Source organism: Eurytemora carolleeae, unplaced genomic scaffold, assembly GCF_000591075.1.
Source record: "Eurytemora carolleeae unplaced genomic scaffold, Eaff_2.0 scaffold4566, whole genome shotgun sequence".
NCBI lineage: Eukaryota > Metazoa > Arthropoda > Copepoda > Calanoida > Temoridae > Eurytemora > Eurytemora carolleeae.
In genome coordinates, this window is record NW_019400742.1 from 1 (window position 1) to 686 (window position 686).

General features: G+C 33.5%; 1 protein-coding gene across 1 annotated transcript; it reads left to right on the forward strand.

The window, feature by feature from the left end:
• Positions 1 to 34: 34 nt before the first annotated feature.
• Positions 35 to 686, forward strand: LOC111717779 (uncharacterized; the record flags this gene model as incomplete). The annotated part of the gene is given in 3 exon segments (XM_023493230.1): positions 35 to 317; positions 507 to 597; positions 676 to 686. Coding segments are annotated over 3 exon segments (318 nt in total), but the record flags the coding sequence as incomplete, so codon positions are not given.

Genomic DNA, 686 nt, shown 5'->3' on the forward strand with positions numbered 1-686 from the left:
TGTTCAACATGAATTTGATTCTTTGGATTAGTAAATTTCGGAAAGTTATATTCTTTAATTTCAGATAATTAAAATTTGAAATGTGACTTTAAAAATCCCGAATGAACTTTGATAAGATTAGAAGTGACATGGATCAAATAGAACATGATCCTCTGCGCTGCGAGGAAGATAAAGATCCTGAAATTGATCCCTTGGCTCCTGAAGCCCCTGTAGATGATCAGCAGAGACTAAGAGTAGATGATGTAAACAAGGATAGACCTGAAGAAGACGATCAAGAATCTACTGTGAATACTCCTGAACCTCCTGAAGAGATGAAGGTAGGGGAAAATATTTTTTAGAATCCCCCCTAGGTTTTCGTAAATGTCGGGGGAGGGGGGGGGGAATTGGAAAGTTTTTTCTATTTGATACTCTTTAAACAAATATATATCATACCAGGGGAAAGGAGGTTTTTTGAATGATTTTTGATAAAGGGATTTTTAAAACTAAATATATACCCGTGGATAAAGGTTGAGGAACAGCTGGAAACCGGAGAAAAGGAACTCCAACAGTTTATACAGAAGAATATAGAGCTAGCTTCAGAGGGTAGGGGAACTACAGGTATTATTGTTAGATTATTATTATTATTATTATTATTATTATTATTATTATTATTATTATTATTATTATTGTTATCAGGTAGAGAATAT